Here is a 22,426-nt window from a genome sequence, read left to right as displayed (position 1 = left end):
AAACAGGGAAGAAAGACAATAAAACAAAATAAATGTTTATTACAGTTTGTAAATATAACCGTACTATCAACAAAACTGTTTCCATTTGTGAAGGATCTTAATCATTTTATTTTGTCTTTATTTTATTTTTGTGTTTTTTGTGTTTAAATTGTCTCATCATCATGTTGCCGTGTGTGTGTTTTGTGTAGGCGACTGTTTACCTGTATTAAATAATAAAATAAAATAAATAAATGATAAAAATAAAATATATTTAAATGATTTAATTGATTATAAACAGTTTAATGACGACTCGTACAGTAGAGGAAGAGTGAGAACACACATTAAAGTGTAACAACAACAACAACAACAATAATAATAATAATAAAAAGGCTGTACAGAAATTATTTACATAAAAACAACAAAACCACTTTATTTTTAATAATATTTGGGAAATACGTATATTACAAAATAACATTTTACATCCCCATAGAAATTTTAAAAATTAATAATAGTTCCAGACATGATACACAAAATAAACATTTTTTAAGATAAAAAGGTGTAAAGTGGGAGTTTTAAAAATTATAAACATGTTTCTTGCGGGTACATCTACAGGAAGAAGGCGAGGGTGGCGTTTCAGGGTGGCGCTTCACTGTGGCGCTTCACTGTGGCACTTCAGGGTGGTGTTTCAGGGTGGCGTTTCAGGGCAGCGTTTCAGGGCGGCGTTCCACTGTGGTGTTTCAGGGTGGTGTTTCAGGGCGGTGTTTGGTGCAGAGCGTGGTGAGCGCGGCGCAGGTTTCCTCTCAGCTCGTCCGTCTCTCGCTCGGCTTTCGCCCTCGTGATGCTCAGCTCCGCGTACAGATCTTTGTACTTCTTCGTGGCGTTCCTCTTGTCCTGTAAAGGCGCAAAATGACAAAACATTTTTTTAAAAACGACACAAAAACAGTTAAAAGCAGAGAAGAAATAAATAAAGTTTAAAGTTGCTAAAATGAGCTGGGTACAAGCGTGTGAACTGTGTTTCCTCAGGAGGGGGTCTGGAGTCTCCCTTAGAGAGAGGGGGAGAAGTTCAGCATCCGTGAGGAACTCGGAGTAGAGCCGCTGCTCCTTTGCGTTGAAAGGAGCCAGTTGAGGTGGTTCAGGATCATCTGGTAAGGATGAACCCTGGGCGCCTCCCTAGGGAGGTGTTCCAGGCACGTCCAGCTGGGAGGAGGCCTCGGGGAAGACCCAGGACCAGGTGGAGAGATTAGATCTCCACACTGGCCTGGGAACGCCTCAGGATCCCCCAGTTAGAGCTGGTTAATGTGGCCCAGGAAAGGGAAGTTTGGGGTCCCCTGCTAAAGCTGCTGCCCCCGAGACCCGACCCCGGATAAGAGGCTGAAGATGATAAAGGTGTGTGACGCTCACCCTCTGTGCCGTCTGCAGGTCGTCCCTCAGAGACGTGATCTCCTGCTTCAGACACTGAACCTCAGACTCTTTCACTCGCAGCGTGATCTGAAATAAATAAAATAATAAAAATAATAATCAGCTTCATGTCTTCAGAAAAGGTGAAAGGATAAAATAACTTTAAATACTTATATATAATATATACAATGACACTTTTAAAGCGTTTATTCGAGGGTCGATGGTGTTCGGTGATTCACTGAGGTTAGAAACATCACGCGTTTAATACTTTGATTTAATTAAACTGAAAAACAAATAGAAAATAAAATAAATAATATACAAATATGTTTATAAGTTAGATAATTAATCACTTATGTAAGAAAGTTCACAGCTGTCTGGGAAAGTTGGATTTATAACACAAGAAAAACAAGGCACAATAATCTTTTTAACTGGATTATCTTGTTTTAATAAAATAAAAGAACATTTCTATTGTAATTACTAAGAGTGAACACAGGACGGAGCCACACACTGAACTTGTAACGACAGCTGTGAAATAAAAAATACCATAAATTCCTGTGAACTGTCGTAACATGAAAAGGAAATACTTAAATATATAAATTCCACCGTTGAGATTATTAAAATGTCCCTGTTTTGGACTTTTATTGTGTTTTATTGTAGTTTAATTTATATTTCTGATTGTTTTGTACCGCTGCTACGACGACCTCATTTCACCTCAGGGATAAATTAAGTTATCAATCCATCCATTCATCCAACCATCCATCCACCCAACCATCCATCCATCCACCCACCCATCCATCCACCCACCCATCCATCTATCCATCCATCCACCTACCCATCCATCCACCTATCCACCCAACCATCCATCCATCCACCCACCCATCCATCCACCCACCCATCCATCTATCCATCCATCCACCTACCCATCCATCCACCTATCCATCCATCCATCCATCCACCCACCCACCCATCCATCCATCCACCCACCCATCCATCCATCCACCCACCCATCCAACCATTCATCCATCCACCTATCCATCCATCCATCCATCCATCCATCCATCCATCCATCCATCCACCCATCCATCCATCCACCCACCCATCCATCCACCCACCCATCCATCCAACCATTCATCCATCCACCTATCCATCCATCCATCCATCCATCCACCCACCCATCCATCCATCCATCCACCCACCCATCCATCCATCCATCCACCCATCCATCCATCCATCCACCTACCCACCCACCCACCCATCCATCCATCCACCCACCCATCCACCCACCTATCCATCCATCCATCCATCCATCCACCCATCCATCCACCAACCCATCCATCCACCTACCCACCCATCCATCCACCCATTCACCCACCCACCCATCCACCCACCCACCTACCTATCTATCCATCCATCTACCCACCCATCCATCCATCCACCCATCCATCCATCCATCCACCAACCCACCCACCCATCCATCCATCGTCCCATCCATCCATCCATCCACCCATACACCCACCCGTCCATCCACCCATCTACCCAGCCCCCCACCAACCCATCCATCCATCCACCCACCCAACCAACCACCCACCAACCCATCCATCCATCCATCCACCCATCCACCCACCCACCCATCCATCTACCTACCCACCCACCCATCCATCCACCCACCCACCCACCCATCCATCCACCCACCCACTCACCCATCCATCCATCCACCCACCCACCCACCCATCCATCCACCCACCCACTCACCCATCCATCCATCCACCCACCCACCCACCTATCCATCCATCCACCCACCTACCTATCTACCTACCCACCCATCCGTCCATCTATCTATCTACCTACCTATCCATTTAAAAAGTATAATTCTATTTAAAGTTGTCCACATAAACTCTTGTGTGGTTGTGCCCATCTCTTCAAAGTCATAATATTTTATATTAATGAGCTGAAGATGAAGCTGAACTCAAATCGTCCTGCAGACACGAGTACTGGTTTCCTTTTCTCTAAAACAACAACTCTAACAACTCTCTGCTTTTCATCTTCAACCCTTTCCGTCTCGTTATTCGCTGCGTTCCTTTTCCCTCGTCTCCACACGAGCGTGACTTAAAAAGAGAGGACGTACCTCCAGCTCGTACGCGTCCATCCCCCGGCTGAGCGGCAGAGCGTCCTGCTTCGCCAGAGAGCAGAGTCTGGTGATCTCTGCTGCCAGGTGACCGCTCAGCTCCTGTTGTTGAATATAAACACATGTTTAAACATCAAATGTCACATTTTTCTACCAAAAAAACAACTTTCACAACAATTTGTAAGAACCTTTAAATTACACTCAGCAAATTTAAAGTGTGAGTCCCGTAAAAATGAAACCCCGGGGTCCTTTTTGGCTTTAAAACACATCAAATCAGACACGGAGACGGGTTTTATTTTGGTCGGATCGTGGTTCGGATGAATGAGGCCGATCCAGTCGTTTCTTTCAGTAACAGAAACTAAAACTTCTCTGTCCGTTCCCTGTTGAACTGATGGTTTTCTGTGTAAACCTTTAGTTTTTTAGAGTAGAAACAGACATTGCGGTGGTGATTAAACCACAGATTTAACCACTGAAACGATTGAGAACAACAACAGAGCTGAGCTTAGCGAGCTGCTGCCAAGAGGATTCAGAAACCCAAGAAGAAGAACGTAGCGGGAGCGTGCGGAGAGTTGTGGCCGCGCAGCTACAGGGAGCGCGTGGAGCAAGTCTCCCAGAGCACCGTCGTTTGACGCGCTGAGACTGATACAAGAGAGGACGGCGGTCATGAATGACTTTTTCACACAGGCTTCTACTCGAAGGGCCACGAAATATTCCCACACGGGGGCGCAATGAAAAAATGTGGATACAGTTTCAAGCATGTTCAAGCACTTTATCCAAAATTCAAGCACTTTTCAAACCTTGAAACCACATTAGATCGATTGTATTCCTAATGTCTTCTTTATCTATTTTGAAAGTTAAAGTTTCTTCTAGTCAGACAGGTTAGTTGTATGGTAAGGACGTCTTCTAACCTTTTTTTTAGCTGACATTAGAATTCAAGCGTTTTCAAGGATTTCAAGCACCCGTACGAAGCCTGTTGATTGTCTGAATATAGTTTGTTGTGTTGTTTGTCTGTAGTTTACACAGTAAAGATGAAGATGATGGAAATCAGGATGTATTTTTGTACGTCTGGGTCCCACATTAGGAACTCGCTTCTCTCCTTTGGGTCCTGAGCTGAAAAACGTTTGTATTGAAGTTTGTGAGCTGTCACCTGGTTCCTGGTCCTCAGGTCCTGGTTCTCCTGCTGGCACTGACACAACGCCTTCCTCTCGGCGTCCAGAGCCTGAACAAGATGCACATTCTCCAGACACTTCAGAGAGAACTGCTGCGACAGAACCTCGAGCTCCCGCTGGTACGACGCCAGCTCCTCGCTTCACAAACACACACGGATTCAACATTTATAAACACAACCATAAGAGCAGTTTTTCCCTCCTGCAAAGCCAAACAACACGATAAATATAGAGTCACATGAGACGCACCTGTGCTGTCTGCGTACGTCCTGCAGGTGGTTGTTCCCGCTGCTGTTCTCTGACAGACTCCTCCGCTGCGCCTCCCTCTGCAGCTCCTCGCGGTGAGCGTTCTCGATGGCTGCGATGGCTGAGAGAGGAAGAAGAAAGAGGCAGGGTTTCTTGTTATTACACCAAATAAAGGCAGAAATGTTTGATGCGGTATATATCCGGGTTATGCATGAACAAATATGAATTCAAAATAACGTGTCAGCTAAGTGTTAATGTGTAATTGCCACATAATTCTCGCGTAATTCCGATGTGTTGGAAAAAGACCATGGGGTGATTTTATGTCGGAAATACACCGGTGACATTTTTGGTCCTCGTGAACGCAGGAGGACTTACCGGATGTAGAAATCGTCACATTCCCGAGTCCATGCCGGAGCGCCGAGCACAAAACGACGCAAAAAACAAAAGAAAAAACATCGGACACAATGTTTTAAAGTGTGAAGTGTGAGCAGCAGAGTTGTGTCTCTGCCGGAGCCTCGCTCTGGGCTCTACGGAGATGGGACATAAGCTTCACTACGGCTCTTTTTAGCAGCGCACCCTCCTTCTCCCAGCCATCGCTGTTTTCCAATGTGAAGGAAGAACGCTCAATGGCTTTTTAAGGCTCCTTCCTTTGGGATTGACTTTGGTAATCCACTTGAATGGACTTTACTATGAGAGGAGCTGGTACAGGGGCCAGTAGGTAAGTCTTTAAAACACTCTTTTAATAAACTCTGTCTTTTAAGGCGGTTCAGGCTGGACGTATTATTTATACCTGACACAATAATTAAAAAGAAACAAAACCGCGCTCAGTGTGTTTTTTGAGCCGTGCAGAACCTAAAACAGAGCATTATCACGATAAAGCCACAGGAAGTTGTTCCTTCTGCCTCGTCCAATGACGCTCTCCCCTCACCGGTTGCCGTGGCAGCGCTCTCCTCCTCCAGCAGCCTGTCTCGCTCCACCAGGAGGCGCTCCACTTCCTGTTGGTGTCGCCGCTGCAGCTGCTCCACAAACGTCAGGTGAGACTCCTCCATGGAGGCGAAGCAGCGCTCGCACGTGACCTGAAAGAGGTCAACATTCAGGCAACAACGCTTCAGTGGAAACACATGAAAACCAGGATTCATTTCATTTTTAGGGCGAGTTTCGCTTTAATTTATGAATTGCGTCTGACTATCTACAATAACTTCAGTCTTAAAATCCTGTCATTTCACACCCTTCCCTCTTTTCTTACCTTCAGCTTCTCCGTCTCCTCCTCATGTTGCGTCTGCAGGGAACTCATTTTCTCTTCAAGCTCTTCTCTCGTCTCCTCCGCCATGACGGCCAGCTGCTCCTCCAGCTCCTCCACTCTTCTTCTCAGGGCTACGAAGCGCTCCGTGTACGTGTTTTCACCTGCTATCTCCTCCGTCTCCTCTTCTTCCTCTGCGGCACTTTCATCATCATCATCATCTGAGTCCTGCGGTGGAGTCTCTTCTGTCTGACAACACCGGTTCATCTTCTCGCCCGGCTGCGGCTCTTCCAGACGTGACAGTCTCGCTCTCAGCTCGCCGTTTTCTTCAGTCAAGTCGACACATTTGCTGCACATAAGAGAAGAACCGAGCGCTTGCTGTTTCTCCAGCTGCCTCTCGTATTTCCGCTGGATCCCACTCAAAAGGCGGCAGTGCAACGCTTCGGTCGCTGCAGAGTGGATGAAACCGGACCAGGGATGCTCAGAGGAGGGAGCCACCTGCTGGAGTTTGTCGCAGGCGTCGTCGTCGGAGGCGAGGCGGTTCAGCAGAGAGATCTTCACCCGAGTGACGCCGCGAAAATGCTCCATGTCGTACGACTTGTTATTAAAATCACATCTCCTGCTCTCACCCGTCTCACTTGCGGTATCCCAAATAATATCGAGGTCTTTCAAACCGTCGTCTGCGCCGCGCGTCTCGGAAAGCAGCCGCTGCCCTAGAAGCACCATTTGCTTCTCCAGCGCCATGCGTTCTGCCGCCTCGCTGAGAAGCTCCTCTGTGGGATTGACCTTCAGTTCGTCGAGCAGCGAACTCCAAAACTCCTCCTCCCACTTCAGCCGACCCTCCACTGTCGGCTCCGTCTCTTCCTCCTTCCTCAGATCCATCTTCTCGATCACCTCCAGGAACTTCTCCAAAGCCTTCAACCTCACGATCATGCCGTCTATCACGTGCTGGATCCTTTCTTCCCCGGAAACGCGTCCGTCTTTCACCCCCTGCTTCTCAAACTCCTCGCTCAGCCTCCTGACGTCGGCCTCCGCCTCCGCAGCTGTTTGACTGTGAACTTTCTCAGCTTCCTCCAGCTCCGCATTCCGCGTCCGGAGCTCCCCGCAGGTCGCTTCTGACCGGCGGAGCTGCCTCTCCAGCTCCGTCAGCTTGGCCTCGGTGGCCTCGAAGCACCGCAGCAGGTATCCCTTATTCTCCTGTCCCGTTTCCTCCGCTTCGGTCGGGGAGTCCGGCTGCAGCAGCGTCTCCATCTCTCTCAGATTCTCCTCCAGGGAGGCGATTAAAGTCTGCGCCTCCAGGAGCTGCTGGTCCCTGGAGTTCAGCTCCCTCTCCAGATCCCCCACCTTCGTTTGTCCCAGCTGCTCCACTTCCGGGAGGTGATGGGGTTCGGTGTACCTGCTTCCAAGCTCCGCTTTCAGCCTCTCTATCTCGCGGTCGGCCTCCGTCAGCTGGTTCAGCATCTCCTGGTTGCGCTGGTTGAGAGCCTCGTTCTGGCTGGTGAGCAGCTCCACCTCCTGGGAAAGCCTCCTCACCACCACCGCCTGGTCTGGGAGGATGCGTTTCTCCACGCAGCAGCTCAGCGGGTCGTCGTCGTCGCCCCCTTCTGCAGGCGTCTCCAGAATGAATGAACCGTATCCTCCGTTGTTTATCTGTGTTTCCGCGCTGGGGAGCTCCTCACTGACGCCTCTGTGCAGCTGATTCTGCTGGTTGTTCGTTGCAACGTCCGCAGTTTCTCCGTCACTCTGAGAAAACACGTCTTGAATGTCTGACGCAGGCGATGATAACAAAGGTGCGTCTAAATCTCCCATTTCTGTGAAGTTGCCCTCGGTGTCGTGCAGCCAGATGCTCGGCGTGCTGATGATGATGTTCTGCTGTTGTGTGGTGTCTTCGTCCGTCTGCGTGCGCCCGTTTAAGTCGTTTCCATTTGTGTCCAATGACGGAGAATGTGCTCTGGAAGTCCGAGGCTGGTCCAGCTGAGAGGAGACGACAGAGGAAGGAAGCGTTAGAGAACGCACAGATATAAAACACAGTAAAAGTAGCTGAGGTGCAACACGTGGCCGACCTGCTGCTGTTCCAGCTCCAGTCTGCGACGCTCCGACTCGGCCAGCTGCACCCTCAGAGCCCTCAGAGCCTCCACCTTCAACAGACAAACAGGTTAATATTAATAAATAGACGTTAATAAACGCTATAATTGTACTTTTACACAGATGTAAACAATCAGCACATTTTCAAGATTGGTGTCATTGATTACGGGCGCCCTCCCACTGTGCCTCCGTCCCGTGCCCCGTGCTTTAGGGTCCTTGTCCCCCCCTCCAGGCCCGTTTGTACTCACACTACCTGGGCCTCGGAGAATGCTTCTTGCTGCCTATACGTCATCACGCCGTTACACGTCACACGCATTGATGACGTCATGGCGATGCGTGGCTTTGTTTCCAGATCTTTCCGTAGACCTCAGAGTTTTTGTGCGTCTTGTCGACTGTTTTTGAATCTCTTCATCGACCAAATCTGCAGTAAACACTCCACCTCCGCATCACACCAACGTGAACCTTTCACCGCCATTGTTTTAAATGTCCGCGCATGGTCCCTCCTTCTTTTTTCTATGTCCCAACAGGCGCACAGGAAATGACCTCAGAACCGCCGTAGGCCTCGTGCTCGTACACGTGCGCACGCACGTGCTCGTACACGTGCAAACGTGCTTTACAAAAGCCCACCTCTCCCAAACGGGCCGTGGACAGCCAGCGTGCCGCTCCTGGACGCGGTACGGTTGCACTCACACTGGTCAAAGGAACTTTAGCCGTGCTTGGGCACGGTACGGATGGACAGTGTGAGTGCGACCTCAGTTTCCAAACGACCTCCAGCCTTTTTGGATATAAAAGTCTGCATGTGAGTCTATTGACGGGGCTCATTTTATTTTTGGTAAATAATATAAAAAAATATATCATAAAAGTAACAATAAATAAATAAGTAATAATACTAATACAAAATAAAAAGAATAAATAAATAAATAATTATTATTATAACACGTGGACTAGGACTCACCCCGTCCCCGTAGCCCTCCAGCAGCTTCTCCACCTCCGCGGAGTCTCTGGCCTCGGCCATCAGCGGGACCCTCCTCTCCGGTCTGAATGCCGTCTTCTCCACCTTCCTCCAGCACGCTTCGATCTCTTCCTCCACCTCCTGCCGCGACTTCGGACTCAGCGCTCTGGCGTCCGCAGCTCTGCCCCCCACCACCGCCGCCCCCCAGCCCAGAGGGAAGCCCAGCGCGCTCTCGTACCTCCTCCTCCTCTCCTCCCTCCTCTTCCTCCTCTCCAGGTCGCCCGGCTCCAGCGAGCACTGAGCTTTGGTCCTCTGAGGATCCCTGAACTCGGCCCAGTCAAAGGTTTTGTAGCGTCCCTCCCGCCGCCTCTCCGTCACGCTCTTGTGTTTGGGGCGAGGGTCCGTCTCAGGCGCGGAGGAGTCCTGGGTCACGTCGGGTTTGGGGAGAGCTTCAGGTGCGCTGCAGGGAGCGCGGTGGACGGGTAAACTGCACGCAGCACGCAGGTGTGAGGGAAATGCCCCCATGTAGAGAGAAGATCAAACAATTAGTCGATTATTTCATCGTCAGTGATTCTGATGAAACATTTAACTGTTTAAAATGTGTTTCATGGTGATTTAAAAAATAAATATATATATATTTCTCCAGTATATTATTGTATTATAGAATAAACCATTTAAAGCACAATAATTGGAGGCAAACCCATAGATTATATGATCATATAATTTACCAGATGTTTGTTATAACAACTTATTAATAAATAATACAAATAATGAATAAAACTAAATAAATGAATAAATCACAAAATAAATAAAATAATAAATAAAAATAAAAAATAATCAATTAATTATTAATAATTAAGTTAAATAAATAAATACGTAATAATAAAAATCATTAATAAAATTAATAATAATTAGGATAATACAAAGAATACATGAATAAACATCAATAAATCACTAAAATAAATAATAAATATAATTAATAAAATTATTGAATAATAATAGATCAAGTAAATGAATAACTATAAATAAATACATAACAAAAAAACAGCATAATAATATATATATAATATAAATACATTATAATTAAATCATTAATAAAATTAATACTAATAATGATAATATATATAAATATATAAAATAAATACAATAAATAAATATCTATAATTAATACAATACGGTCCAATTAATAAATGATAAAAAATAAAATAAATAAATCATAATAAATACAATAAATACATAATAATAAAACCCACAATATAATAATGTAAAAATAAATAAAACTAATACAATAAATGAATAGAATAGAATAGAATTACTTTAATGATCCCAGACTGGGAAATTATTTAATAAGTAAATACAAAATAATAATAAACGAAACAAATAAATACATAATAAATACAATAAAATAAATAATAAATTAAAAGAAAAAATAGGAATAACACTAGTAAAAAACAAATTAATAATTCTTAAAACTAATAAATAATAATAATAATAATGCTTAATTGTTTCTTCTTATTCACACCCCCTGTAAACGCCGCCCCACAGAGTATTATAACAGGCTCTTACCTCGCTACGTCGGGGGCGTTAGCCGCACGGACGTTTTTCATCAGGGCCTGGATCCAGTTCCTGCGGATCCCTGACGTCATGGCCGACAGCGTGAAGACGCCCTTTGGAGTCTAGAATAAAAGTTAAAACATGTGGTTTAACTTTGAGTGAACGCAGAAGACGCCGTGTGAGCGTTGTTAGTTTCCTTACGTGGATCTGAAAGCCGTAGTTCCTCTGCACCGGAAACTCCGACACGTTAAAACACTTCGTCAGGTCGATTTCTCCCTCGAGGTCCGAAGCCTGACACAGGAGAGCAGAACACACTTAAACGTCCTGAGTTTAACACTTTTATTTGTATTTTATGTTTAAAAAACGTAAATTTAACAAACCTCCTCGGCGACTGAGTCCTTGTAGAAGCGCAGGCTGTCCGTCGACAACACGAACCAGGATTTCTTCCACTGGACGGAAACAAAAAGACAAATTAATTTAAAAACAACATGTAAAGAAGAATTTAAATCACTTTAATTCACTTAAGAAATGTTTTACCTGCTCGTTTTCATCCAGTTTCACCATCCAGCCTTTTTTAAAGTTTAATAAATCCGGCTGTAAAAGGAAAAAACACTTTTTTATTGGGTCGTTTTAGAAGAAAAGGTTTATTTTTATTCAGTTCTTCGTTATTTTTACTTCACTACATTTCATAATTTAATGCTTTTTACTTTACTGCTTTTTTCACAGCTGGAGAAAAAGAAGATATCATTTTATTTACAGATTAAACTAAAGAATATAAATAATTTATGATAATAAACTTAACCTAAAACTTTACCTATTCTAATAATTCCTCTGCAACTTTAAGGACATTTTGCAAAGAAATACTTTTATTAAATATGATTAAATATAATAAATTAATATTATTTTCTTCTTTATTATAACAAAAGTGACATTTTGAACGCAGGTAAAAGTATTTTTATTGTGTGATATCAGCACTTTTACTTCAGTAAAGTATCTGAAATAAACTAAATAAATAAATCACAATAATAAATAAAATAGTTAAAAACAAAATAAATACATAATAATAAATATTCATTAAATCAATAATTAAAGTAATAATAATAAGACAAATCTTAATACTAAAAAATAAATACATACTAATACAAAAGCCAACATAATAATATATATAAAGTAAATAAAATCACTTTAATACTAATAAAATAAAATTATAATTATATAATTAGAATAATACATAAAATAAATAAATAACAATAATAAATAAAATAGTTAAAAATAAAATAAATACATAATAATAATAAATATTCATAAAATCAATAATAATAACAGTAATAATAAAAAATCTTAATAATAAAAAATAAAACCATAATACAAAACCCAACATAATAATTTATATATATATATATATATATAAAATAAAAAAATTCCCTGTAATACTAATAATAATGATACTAAATAAAATTATAATTATATAATTAAAATACATAAAATAAATACATAACAATAATTAATTAAACAAACATGCATAATAATTAATAGAATAAAATAAAGTAAAAAAATAAAAAATATGAGTAAAATAAACAAGTTAAAAAAGCTCAAAACTATTGAAATTGTTTCTTCTTTTCCTTATTTATTAAAACACAAAGTGACATTTATTATTTTGACAGTTTGACGTCGGCACTTTCACTTCAGTAAAGTATCTGAATACTTGTAATTCACTGCCTCCTGGTGCAGATTTGATTCACAGCCATAAATAATGATGTTTAATGTTTTAATTTGTTGGTAAAATAATGTGTTCGGTGACTCACCGTCATGACGGTGTCGGTCGTCCTGCGGTCCAGAGACTTGGATCTTCTCTGAGGTGGAGGCGCGGTGAGCTGAGCGACGTCTCCGCACGACGGGAGCTTCTGTGGGAAACATCAGACGATAAAAACTAAACATATCACGCTGCATTATTATTATATACGGAGGGAAGTGAAGCTGTGATCTATTCTCTCTCCTAGTTTTACCTCAGAAAACACAAGAGTTGAAGGTCTACCGCTAACTTCACTGATTAGTTTGTGTTTTATTTTATTATATTTAACCTTTACGTAACCAAGAGAGTCCCATTGATGCTGTAAGAATCTATTCTTTAAGGAAGACCCGGACAAAACGACATAGTTACAGACAAAGAGGCACAAGAATCTCACATAACGCGAAACACAAGGTCAGTTTAAAAACCCCAATCCCCCCATTCAGTGGAAACTTCGTCTTCTCTGGCTTCACTAACTACGTTGTTGCTGCTTTGTTTTGTGTGTAGGGACTCTTCTCATGCTGCTGCAGAGGTTTGCTGTTATTTTCAGCAGCATTAGTGGTTAAAAAAGACCTTTGAATGTCTTCACCGTACTGCCCCGAGCTAATCACTGTTAGCCACGTCCGGCTGTTAGCGACTCTCCCGGATTGCCGAAAAAGACCATGGGATGATTTTGCGCGGGACGACTTACAGGATGTGGAAATCTTTGCGTTCCTGAGTCCGTGCCCGAGCGCCGAGCACGACACAACACGAAAAACAATAGAAAAAACATTGGACACAATGTTTTAAAGTGTGAGCAGAAGAGTTGTGTCTACGGAGACGGGACCTAAGCTCTGTGGCTTTAAGACGTGATGTGTTGTGTTCCTGAATCAGGACGGAGGCGGTTTTGTGTGTGCGGCCTGCATTCCAGCGAGCGGAGTAACCGATAGTCTGGATCCTTGGCAGAGATGTCAGCTGTACGGATTAGGCCTCGCGGCAGAGCACCGCGGGGAGCCCAACAGGCTTTTCTCCTCGCTGCCTGTTAAACTCTCACTCACATCAGCGCCGAGCTGCACGCGGACGGCTGATGTGGACTGCATGAAAATAAAGGGTTTTTGTAGACGCGGTGTAAACCCTTGATGCTACCCTTGATATTTTGTACATGCACGCAAATAATTCATCTTTAAAAATGCTGGATTCTGTGAAAAAATGCTTTACGATTCATCTCTGGTTCTGGTTTCAGAACACACCGCTGTGCTCTGTGTGAGGAAGTTGGACTGTCTTCATCACACACCTGTAGAACGGAGCATTGGTCTTTCTTTATATTTATTATTTATATTTTACATCAACCTTCATCCTGTCTGTGTTTTCTACCGGCTCCTAGAAACACCAGAACCTGCACCACCCGCTCCTAGAAACACCAGAACCTGCAGCACACGCTCCTAGAAACACCAGAACCTGCACCACACGCTCCTAGAAACACCAGAACCTGCACCACACGCTCCTAGAAACACCAGAACCTGCACCACACGCTCCTAGAAACACCAGAACCTGCAGCACCCGCTCCTAGAAACACCAGAACCTGCACCACCCGCTCCTAGAAATACAAGAACCTGCACCATCCGCTCCCAGAAACACCAGAACCTGCACCACACGCTCCAGAAACACCAGAACCTGCAGCACCCGCTCCAGAAACACCAGAACCTGCAGCACCCGCTCCAGCAGCCTGATGATGGTCAATGTTCAAACTAAAGCATCGTTTCATCAGCACGGACCATTTCAAATGCAGGATTAAGGACTTTAATACAATTTGCACATGTTCTGTCTCTGAGCACTGATCTGCTTTTTATTCTTAATGTTTTATTTTGTTGATTTATCATTTTAAGTTGTGTGTCGTGTTTAGTTGTGTGTTGTTTTGGTTTTAAATGTGAAACTCGTGAGTTTATGCTGCTCGCCTGACGAGGACTCCCTTGGAAAAGAGGTTTAACACCGCGATGCTGCTCGTGATCAGGTTTCCGTGGCAGCTGATGAATTAAAAGTCTGACTTACGAAGCGTTTGAATGAAACAAGGGTTCATTCACTCCCCCCTCTTCTCTTACCCACTGAAAAATGACGACTTTGATCGTTACAGAACTTTCTTTGTGTCGTGTCTTTCCTGGCATTTTAAACTGAAAACTATCCAAGGACACAACACACGCAGGAACACAGTGATCTGGTCTTTCTTCCTGAGGAACAATCGCTGACCGCTGCAGACAGAGCCTGTCCTCTGTTGGGTGAAGAAGACTCCCAAAGCTGGAGGAGGAGGAGGAGGAGGAGGAAGAGGCCTGAATGAACTCCGGACCTTTGTTGACCTTCTCCTGGCTACCAAAACAAACGCACCCACAGACACATAAATCCTCACATGGGACGAAATGTGCTGCTGAGTGCATTTAAAGGGCAAATCCTTCTGGAATGAGCCGGTTCGTTCAATCAAAGATTAACAGCCGCCTCAGAGACGACCATCTGTGTCAAAGTAAAAGCACCGCAGTCGGACTTGTGTCGCAGCGTTTATTGGGAGTGTATTTCGTTTTCAACAGTGTGTTTAAAAAAGCTTCATGAAGCCAAGCTGACGGAGAACAGAGATGCCTCAGACAGACTGCAGCGTGCTCATTTTGATGAGCAGTTCGACGAGTTTGAAGGGAATCCACCGAACGCAGAGGAGCCTCAGCTGGTCAAAGCACAAGTTTTCAATCCTCACAACCCTCACGAAAGTCTCAAGTTCACGAGTAACTGGATTTATTTCCTCACTCGGTTTTTAAACCCTGGTAAAAGTGGGTCGTCCGCAGAGACCGAGGCAGAGAATGAGTCAAGGAAAAACTCAACGAACGAGCCCCATGGGATGTTTCAGTATGAAAACATGAACTTAAAGAATCTAAATCAGGGTTAATAAAACCTTCTTTCACATGAAAATACCTATTTACGTAACATTTAGCAAGAGCAGAACTAATGCAATACAACAGAGAAACATCTGCAGCTGCAATCGGATCATAGAGAGTGTGTGAAACGGACGTAGCCTCTACGTCTGAGTCCGTTCTCTCAACTTGATCCAATCGTCCTCGCCTACGGGAGTCTCCATCTTGTCAGACTTTCACTCGGCGTCATTTCCTCTGAACCAAAAACAGGCATGTATGTGACGTCGAGGGGAGGGAGATACGTCCATCTGGCTGACGTTTACCTCCGAGGAGAAGTGATGGCCAGAGGCTAGCTGTCACTCAAGAGGCCACGCCCCTAATTATTCATAAACTTTAACCTCCAATAAAATAAAAACCAGCCTGGCACAAAAGATTAAATAAATAAATATGTTTAGTAACAGTCAAATGTTTATCATTTAAATAAAGAATAAATAAAAATAAAATAAACATGTTTTTTAATCATTTAAATAAAGAATAAATAAATATGCTCAGTATCATTCAGATGTTTATCATTTAAATAAAAAATAAATAATTGTTGCAGACTTTGTCTCATCTACACGTCTCGTTCTAGTGGCTTTTCAAAATAAAAGTCCTCTGCTCCTTTTATGTTCTTATATTCCTGATGCTCTAAATATTGACGTATTCCCGGAGATCTGCACTTCCTGAAGTAAACCAGGGTAAACTGGAACTCTGGGCTCAGGTTGGTGTTTTTGTTGAAACCGTCACACAGACAGACTCGTGTTAGCGTCACCTCCTTAATCACTAAGCCGGACAACACACACACACACACACACACACACACACTATCATTCCCAAACAGATGTGCACAGTGGGGGAAAGGAGGCACGGCTCTGTGAGGTGATCAGGTTCAGTGAACACGGGCCGTCACTTGATTCTGCAGGTTTGAGATTCTTGAGTTCCCGACGTTTACACTTCTTACGTCTTGTTTTGAGGAATCCCTGGAAAAAACTCTGTCATGTCAGAAGGAATGTCGTCTCCTGGATCTCAACACACACACACACACACACACACACACACACACACACAAAAGAGGGCGGGCTGAACGTCTTCAGGGCATCAAAACCAGTTCTGGTCACAAACAAAACGCAGCTCTGAGTGAATCACTGCCTCTGTCCCACCTGCTCACACACACACACACACACACACACACACACACACACACACACTGGGAGGAAACACAAGCCCCGACACGGCAGGATCGTCTCGTCCCCGCGTTTCCAACCGCTCCTCGCCTTCTTTTTCAGCGCTTCGACGTGAACTGAATGACTAAGGCGGCCTGAATGATTCAGGTCTCATGTTTTGAGACACTTTGGCAGATTTACTATCGTCCCAAAAGCATCGTTTAAAGTGACGTTGTTCTCTCGGTAACACCTGGTCGCTGGTGTGAATCGTGTTCAAACCCGCACAGGAGTGGGCGAGAACAGCTGGGCGCAGCGACAAACACACACTCAGATTAATCAGCAGTTCTTATAAATGGTTATTACTTTAAAACAGTGGTCAAAAATGGGTTTTAAAAGTGTTTGATGTTCACGTTTAAAGTGTAACTCCAGCGTGTTTGCATCCCACGGCACTTACATGCGTCAAATAAACACCGAACGCATTCAAAGGTCTTTTTTAACCACTAATGCTGCTGAAAATAACAGCAAACCTCTGCAGCAGCATGAGAAGAGTCCCTACACACAAAACAAAGCACCAACAACATAGTAAGTGATGCCAGAGTTTGTAAAAAAAGACCATTCAAAGGAATAAAGATTAAATAATTAGGTAAATAAACATACTGTTCAGTATCAGTCAATTGCTGAGTATATAAATAAAGAATAAATCAAAATAAAATAAAATAAATAGGTTAGTATCAGTCAATAATTGACCATTTAAATAAATAAAAAATTAAAATAGAATAAATATAAACATCATGTTTAGTATCAGTCCTTTTTTGACCATTTAAATAAAGAATAAATAAAAATAAAATAAATAAATAGGTCTCATATCATTCAATTGTTGACTGAATTTAAATAAGTAATAAATAAAAATAAAATAAATAAATAGGTTTAATATCAGTCAATTATTGACCATTTAAATAAATAATAAAAATAAAATAAAAATAAAATAAATTGCTGCATGAAACCATTTCTAAAATCACCCTAAGCATCGTTTTCTGCATTATATGTTCCGTAACAAAGTTTCCTTTTACGTTGGAAAACACAAACGCCAGCACCAGTAGATGCCGCTGTAGTCCGTGCACGCTGTCGTACACGACGTGTGCTCCGTGTGGTTACCTCTCGTTTGTTGGTGCGAGCTTCACCCCTGCCCGTCCTGGCCGTCCTCCCTCCTCTCTCTTCCTCGGCGGCCTCCGGCCCCAGCAGCCTCTCTGTCGGGCTGGAAAGATACAAACAACTAATTAGCTGAAAGACTGTACACGCGCACAGACACAGGTGGGCTCTGACATAGTTTCCAGAAGCGTGAACGCGGAGGATGACAGCTTGATAACAGACCCCGCGCAAGCACCTGTGCAGCAGCTCGTTTTCAGTGTCACCGCAGAACAACAACATCCTGTTTTGTGTAGAAGCAGAGGTTTCACAGGCAGAGTTACCTGAGATAATATGATATACCGCACTATAAGGCGCACCTTCAATGAATGTCTTATTTTGAAACTTTTTTCATGTATAAGGCGCACCACATTATAAGGAGCATAGAACAGACGCTACAGTCGCGGCTGGGGTTACGTTAAGGACCGCCTCTAAACTCATTGATGCTACGTTGGCGTGCTAGCGCTGTTGCCTTCAGTGGAACAGTGATCGTACGGACTCTTCTACTTGCTGCTCTCTGTTCAACAACCCACTGTTGGAGTTTGTCCTCCAGCTGCAGCCGTCTCGCTCTGTTCCCTCTAAACTCTGTTTAGTCTTCTTTACTCGGCGCAGGTCGTCTTGTTGCTTCCTCCACTCCCGCCCCATTGATTGGTTCATGTTAAACTCTCTGGCTGCTGCTCTATTCCCGTGTTGTTAGCGACTCTCCTGGATTTCTCCGTTAAGAGTTGTTGCGTGACAAAAACGTGGCTTATTGTTTTGAACCTGGACATTGAGACGCCGATCGAGACGCTTACGCAGAGGGATTACGGCGTCTGCTGCGAACATTTCCAAAAGGACGACTTTATAATTCCTAGAAGAGCTTCTGACCCAAAGAACCCAAAGAGGATGTGCTTGAAGAAGAACGCCATAGGTAAGTCTTGGACGTTTGACTGCGTTCACCGTACTGCCCCGAGCTAATCACTGTTAGCCACGTCCGGCTGTTAGCAACTCTCCCGGATTTCTCCGTTAATAGGTCATACACGAAAAAACTGTCTCAATGTATTGGATGTATGTAAGTGCCAAAATAGACCCTGTGATGACTCAGCAAAGAGACAACAAGTGCTTTCATTAGTGGGTCACATGATCAGTCACCACTGTTTTAACGTAAAGAGATGGAAATCTAACAGATTATATCTTTAACCTGCTTTATAATAAAAAAAACAACATTGAATCTCACTCTTCACACTGCAGGACCTTTAACATAGTCTGTAAAAACATGAATCATCACATGTTCAACTCTGCAACCCTGTCAGTACTTTATTAATAGTTTATTCAGCACTTTATTAATAAAGTGACTTCTGTAACCTTTAAGCTGGGGGGGGGGGGGGGTTCGTGCCCGCTCTGCCTCAGCTCCACGTTCCTCTGACAGTCAGTAACAAGGTCCTGAGACACAATGATATCTAATTACACCAGCGTTTTGGAATTTCTGGCCTTATTTCTGGAGGTGGGAGGGGGGTGCATTAAGTGTTTTGTGTGTTTTGTTTCCCAAAAAGGCAACGAGTGAAGAAATGAGACCTATCTTCCTCACGTGACCGTTTTTTCATGCTGCCGGGGCTCAAACTGGGAGGGTTTCACTTTAAGCTAAATTTAAAAACGCAGCCGTCGGATCTCTAATGGAGGGGTAGAGCGTGAGCCTTTGATCTGGTGTTTAGCGGTGTGTGATGGCTTTATACTGGGGGGCGGGGGGGGGGCCCTGGATGTCCTTTGTGCTAATTGCTTGCACATTTACCCCCTTTTTCCTCTGCCAAGGCACTTTGAGGATGAGGCATGAAGAATACATGTGAAAATAAACACCCAACTGCTGCCAAACACAACATATGGCAGAGATATTTATACATTACATCGTCAAAATCAGCTCAAAATTCATTTCTAACCTCTTGTCCCGGCTCTGGTTCTTGTTGTTAGCGGATGTTTGGATGTTTTGTGACTCAGCCGCCTGGTTGTTACCGCCGAGGTCGGTGTTTCCACTGATCACCAAGTCCAAGGAGCCAACTGGGCCGCTGAAACCGCCAGTGGAGACCGGGCACAGGTAGCTGGATGTGTTGCCTGGATATAGAAAAACAACACAGACGAAGTTTCAGACTGTTTAATAAACTGAAAGCAAGAATCGAGGGTGTTGTGACTCCACATGGACTCTCTTTAAAACAGCCAGCAGCCAACAAGCTGGATTAAATCATCCTTTTTTTTGGTAATCACACAACGCTGCCAGGGTTCACGCTGCGGCCGGCGGCTCAAAACCTCCAGAATTTTCCCTCCTGACATTAAAGGAAGCAGCTCCATCTTGTTGTTATAGATAATAAGATACTAAGTGGTTTGAAGTGGTGAAATATTCAAATCTGCTATGGCAACTCTGACAAAACAAGTTCAGTCCCATACGACGGACAAACTCTTACACACATTAAGACAATGATGGATAAAAACAAACACAACGGCAGTTTAATGCACTGGAAGAGCGACTTGACGTGACAAATATCGCTTGTTATTGAGCTTTGCCTCAACGCTGTTAGCACGTCATGCGCTCCCTTGATCTGATTGGTTGGTTTGTCCCATATGTTGGTGATAGACAGATGGTTCATCCAATCAGCAACCAGTATTTTCCATAACCTGACTCCACCAGATGGATTGAGTCTTATTTTCTCAGCAGATCCATCTGGGAACTCTTGTTTGGAGGTCTTTTGGGAAGGGGCGAAAATACTGGTTGCTGATTGGATAAACCAGATCATGTTCACGAGTGAGGGGACGATGGAGCGTGAGTTTGACCGGAGAACCGGAGCAGCAGGGGCGGAGCTGCAGTCGCTCTACCGCACCGTTGTGACGAAAAGAGAGCTGAGGAAGACAAAGCTCTGGATCTACCGCTCAGTCCTGGTTCCTACCCTCACCTGGTGGTCATGAAAGCTGGGTCAGGACCCAAAGAACCAGGTCACGGGTACAAGCGGCCGAAATGTGTTTTCTCAGGAGGGGGGCTGGAGTCTCCCTTAGAGAGAGGGGGAGAAGTTCAGCATCCGTGAGGAACTCGGAGTAGAGCCGCTGCTCCTTTGTGTTGAAAGGAGCCAGTTGAGGTGGTTCAGGATCATCTAGTAAGGATGAACCCTGGGCGCCTCCCTAGGGAGGTGTTCCAGGCACGTCCAGCTGGGAGGAGGCCTCGGGGAAGACCCAGGACCAGGTGGAGAGATTAGATCTCCACACTGGCCTGGGAACGCCTCAGGATCCCCCAGTTAGAGCTGGTTAATGTGGCCCGGGAAAGGGACGTTTGGGGTCCCCTGCTAAAGCTGCTGCCCCCGCGACCCGACCCCGGATAAGAGGCTGAAGATGAGATGAGATGAGATCTGTCTTTTACCATATCGCCAACATAGGTGGTGATAGACAGATGGTTTATCCAATCAGCAACCAGTATTTCCACCCCTTCCTGAAGGATCTCCAAACCAGAGTTCCCAGATGGATCAGCAGAGCAAATACGAATCAATCCATCTGGAGGAGTCAGGTTATTTTTAATTCCCGTGGAAAGTTTCCAACTTCCCGTAATTTTAAACCCTGACCGAGTGTCTTTCATTAGACGGCCTCCCTGTCCGTCCCTCACAGCGTCCGTCGTGTGTCCCTGCGTCGCTCTAATGAAGCAGCCTATAGGCACAGTCTGCAGGAGTTCACCCAGACCTTTATTACAGGACATTTACAGACCCGTCTGACGCCAGATGGGTGCTGCTGTCCACTTCGGCTGCAGCGGCACAAAGAATATCCCCGTCCCGCGCTAACCAACGAGCCTATTAGGACGTGTTTAAGAGGTCTTTTATGGATCGTGTTGGGCTTTTACGGTGCCTGAAGGTTAGGGACGCGCAACATCTGTGCGTCTGTGTCTGTCCGTTTGAGTTTATGCAACTTCCTGCGGAAACCCCTCCAGCTCGGTTCCCATGGACTGCAAGTCAGTACCGGGTCAACATGCGCGCTTTAACGAGGGTTAAATGAAATGTATGAATAAGAATCTGGACGCGTGAGAACATCTGCAGGACGTTAGGACAGCAAGAGAGAGAGAGAGAGAGAGAGAGAGAGAGAGAGAGAGAGAGAGAGAGAGAGAGAGAGAGAGAGAGAGAGAGAGAGAGAGAGAGAGAGAGAGAGAGAGAGAGAGAGAGAGAGAGAGAGAACTGTGAGCTGTGTGTGTGTGTGTGTGTGTGTGTGTGTGTGTGTGTGTGTGTGTGTGTGTGTGTGTGTGTGTGTGTGTGTGTGTGTGTTTGCTTCTGCTGCACCTGCAGGGGTCTTCTCCGGGCCGGGGGGATCTGAGTCTGGGACAGTCCACGTGGGGGTTTCTCCCGGTCCCCTGCCGCGCCGCTGGTCTTCCTTCCACCGGCCGCAGTCGGACTCTGCGGCGCTCTCACAGGACGGGAAACTCGGATCAGTCGCAGCCATCTTTGCCGGACTGGGTTCCTACAGTGATAAATATAATTCAGTAACATCTTACGTTTATTTGAACCCACTTTGAGCATTTATAATAAATAAATAAACACTTAATAAACGGTTTAAAGTGTACCGTAATGTAGTTGTAAGCAGATTGAATTGTTATGCTGGCAGTTAAACAGATAATGTATAATATAATAAATGGTTACA

The 22,426-nt window shown here is 44.4% G+C and overlaps 1 protein-coding gene across 1 annotated transcript in view; it reads right to left on the bottom strand.

Annotated features, from left to right (window-relative positions):
- Positions 1-380: 380 nt before the first annotated feature.
- The window catches only part of LOC310959739 (uncharacterized protein), a 28,465-nt gene continuing 6,419 nt past the window's right edge, over positions 381-22,426 (bottom strand). The window contains exons 6-22 of the mRNA XM_083931199.1: positions 22,069-22,246; positions 19,705-19,876; positions 17,762-17,861; positions 12,551-12,649; positions 11,283-11,339; positions 11,126-11,194; positions 10,947-11,036; positions 10,758-10,867; positions 9,195-9,678; positions 8,218-8,292; positions 6,161-8,128; positions 5,843-5,990; positions 4,918-5,035; positions 4,650-4,809; positions 3,503-3,604; positions 1,381-1,467; positions 381-870 (exon numbers count right to left, since the gene is read on the bottom strand). Coding sequence (XP_083787325.1) covers positions 730-870; positions 1,381-1,467; positions 3,503-3,604; positions 4,650-4,809; positions 4,918-5,035; positions 5,843-5,990; positions 6,161-8,128; positions 8,218-8,292; positions 9,195-9,678; positions 10,758-10,867; positions 10,947-11,036; positions 11,126-11,194; positions 11,283-11,339; positions 12,551-12,649; positions 17,762-17,861; positions 19,705-19,876; positions 22,069-22,246 — 4,158 coding nt within the window. The 3' untranslated portion in view covers positions 381-729. The remainder of the gene's footprint in view (positions 871-1,380; positions 1,468-3,502; positions 3,605-4,649; positions 4,810-4,917; positions 5,036-5,842; positions 5,991-6,160; positions 8,129-8,217; positions 8,293-9,194; positions 9,679-10,757; positions 10,868-10,946; positions 11,037-11,125; positions 11,195-11,282; positions 11,340-12,550; positions 12,650-17,761; positions 17,862-19,704; positions 19,877-22,068; positions 22,247-22,426) is intronic.

This window comes from Echiichthys vipera (genome assembly GCF_963691815.1).
Source record: "Echiichthys vipera genome assembly, chromosome: 17".
Lineage (NCBI taxonomy): Eukaryota > Metazoa > Chordata > Actinopteri > Perciformes > Trachinidae > Echiichthys > Echiichthys vipera.
Note: the sequence above shows the minus strand (reverse complement) of the source record. Positions and strands in the feature narration are given on the sequence as shown.